Source organism: Chaetura pelagica, unplaced genomic scaffold (genome assembly GCF_000747805.2).
Source record: "Chaetura pelagica isolate M959 unplaced genomic scaffold, ChaPel_1.0 scaffold689, whole genome shotgun sequence".
NCBI classification, from domain to species: domain Eukaryota; kingdom Metazoa; phylum Chordata; class Aves; order Apodiformes; family Apodidae; genus Chaetura; species Chaetura pelagica.
Genome location: NW_009954635.1, coordinates 229,462 through 231,715, shown reverse-complemented (window position 1 = coordinate 231,715; position 2,254 = coordinate 229,462). Strand labels below are relative to the sequence as shown.

The following is a 2,254-nucleotide window of genomic DNA, read 5'->3' as shown; positions in this document are numbered from 1 at the left end:
AAGAGTGTAGTGTTGTCTAGATGAATACCCCGGTATTGCAGACAAATAATAGTTAATTATGACTTAATCACTTTAGGTATTTCTTTTTTGCCATATAAGCTCATTTGGAAACTTTTAATAACATAAAAGACACATTCTAGAATTTGTTAAAGAACTTAAAAATAGAACTATATACATATGTAATGTTCCATAATGCTGTTCTTGGCTCTGTTGCCTGTAGTAATGTAGCATGTTTTGGGAGACTGTTGTGAGGGAACCTAGCTGGTTTAGCTGGCTGAACACTGAGTTAAATGCTTGTAGTAACATATAAGAATCTTCCAAGCAGAACAAAGTAAAGCTACACAGGAAGTAAATTTGGTTTTAGGCTATGTTGGAAATTAAAATTCCTGGAAAATTAAAATTCTTGTGTCCAATTGGAATCTAGTAGGAGTAACTGCATAAGTCATTGCATTTTTAAGTGCCCCCTTAACCTGTTGAAACTTGTTTTGATAGAATAGATGAGAATATAGCATAGATGAGAAGCTTCAGTACTCATTTCTGAACAGTCTTAAGTCTTAATTTTGGTATTTATTCAGAATGAAGCTTCAGGGCAGTTCTGGGTATTACAACTAGTAAATGAAAGACCAGACCCTCTAAGACAGATCACTTCATATTTTAATGGACACAAGTTGCTCCTGGGGAAATTCCATTGTACACAAGAAGTAAATTTTTCACCATGAAGACAGTCAGACATTGGAATTCCCAAAGTAAGTGGTAGATTCCCCCACATTGGACATATAAACTATAGTAGTACCTAGAAAGGTTGGACCAGATGATTCTTGATGTCCCTTTCAACCTGGCATTCTGTGATTCCATGATTAATGTTAGCTCAGCATCTCCTGGATTCTGCAGAAAATGTTGTCAAGTGTTTGAGATGAATGACAGCTTCAGTCTTTGGAAAATAATAGTTGAGAACAAACTGCTTCAGTGTAATTAATGGAAATCTTTGAAAAGTGAATTCTCTCTTTAGTCCCTCTTAGAAGAACTTACTTCTCAGGTAGCATTGACTGCACAAAACTCAGGGTTTAGTGTAAAACACTTTACAGTATTTTCAGTTTATCAAGTGCACAAGCTCTTTGCAGAGAGAATATTGAGAACAGGTGTTATGTCTTCATTCCCTTCATTTGTTGAGAGTGTGATACTACTGGGGTTGCATTAATGTAGTCCCCATGTAGCATTCTTATTCCATTTACAAAAACGTAATTTGTGGTGAAAAACCTGTTCAGGTGAAACTTAAGTATTTCCTTCAGGAAAAAAAAAGTGTGAAATAGGAGGGTCAAATTGGGTTTGCTAATTAAAGGGTGCTTTGTTGTATTGGCAAACGTGTACAAAGTCTTAGACTTGGAGTTTAGCTTGGCTGTTGTATGTTAGTTCATTGTCCTATCAAGTAGGGCTTGGTATAGAACTGTGTACAGAGTAAATATATGAACTCAGGTTGTGCTGTTGAGGTGGATCTCTCAAATACTAGGTGTAGGCTTCCTTTAAAGAGTCCATCCTGGTGTCAGAGAAAGGGAGAATACTAAGGGACTGTAGGAAGGGAGGTTGTACAGGAATAAACTCCCAGTGTACTCTGGAGAGAGGACACCCAGCTCAGCCCAGTCTTCTTTCTCAGCTGTGATTTTTAGGACATGCTTGTTTTCTGAAAACCAGGAAAATAATTTCTTTTAAGCTTTTGCTTAAAGCTACCACAGGGAAACCCACCAAAGATAGAAACTGCTCAAAAGCAAGGAAAGCTGCAAATCCTTTTGTTATAAACCGATTCATTGCTAAAAGAATGCAACAAACAAATCTAGCTTGACCTCTCCCTTACATAAGACTATGTGAAGATGTTTGCAAGTATATAACAAAATGTATGTTGTCTTCAACCACTTGTTTTTTAAAATGGATGCAGTCTTGCATTTTTAGCTGTACTTGTTTGTGCAGGCCTATCTAACACTGGCTCCACTTTCTTTTCTGTAGTAACAGGGGGTATCACAGAGGAACAATTTCAGACGCATCAACAGCAGTTAGTTCAAATGCAGAGGCAACAACTCGCTCAGCTTCAGCAGAAACAGCAATCTCAGCATTCCTCACAGCAGACACATCCGAAAGCACAGGTAATGCACCTGAAATGTTGTCCTGTGCTGATCCCTTCCTTTCTGCTTACTGCGGTGTTCATCTCCCTTACACGCTCACCAGCACACCCTGGTAAATACCACACGTTTTAGAAAGAGTG

The 2,254-nt window shown here is 38.0% G+C and overlaps 1 protein-coding gene across 1 annotated transcript in view; it reads left to right on the top strand.

The window, feature by feature from the left end:
• Positions 1–2,254, top strand: part of EPC2 (enhancer of polycomb homolog 2 (Drosophila)) — a 33,442-nt gene that overhangs the window by 26,071 nt on the left and 5,117 nt on the right. Inside the window, exon 10 of the mRNA XM_010005590.1 lies at positions 1,999–2,135. Within this exon, the coding sequence (XP_010003892.1) occupies positions 1,999–2,135 (137 nt within the window). The remainder of the gene's footprint in view (positions 1–1,998; positions 2,136–2,254) is intronic.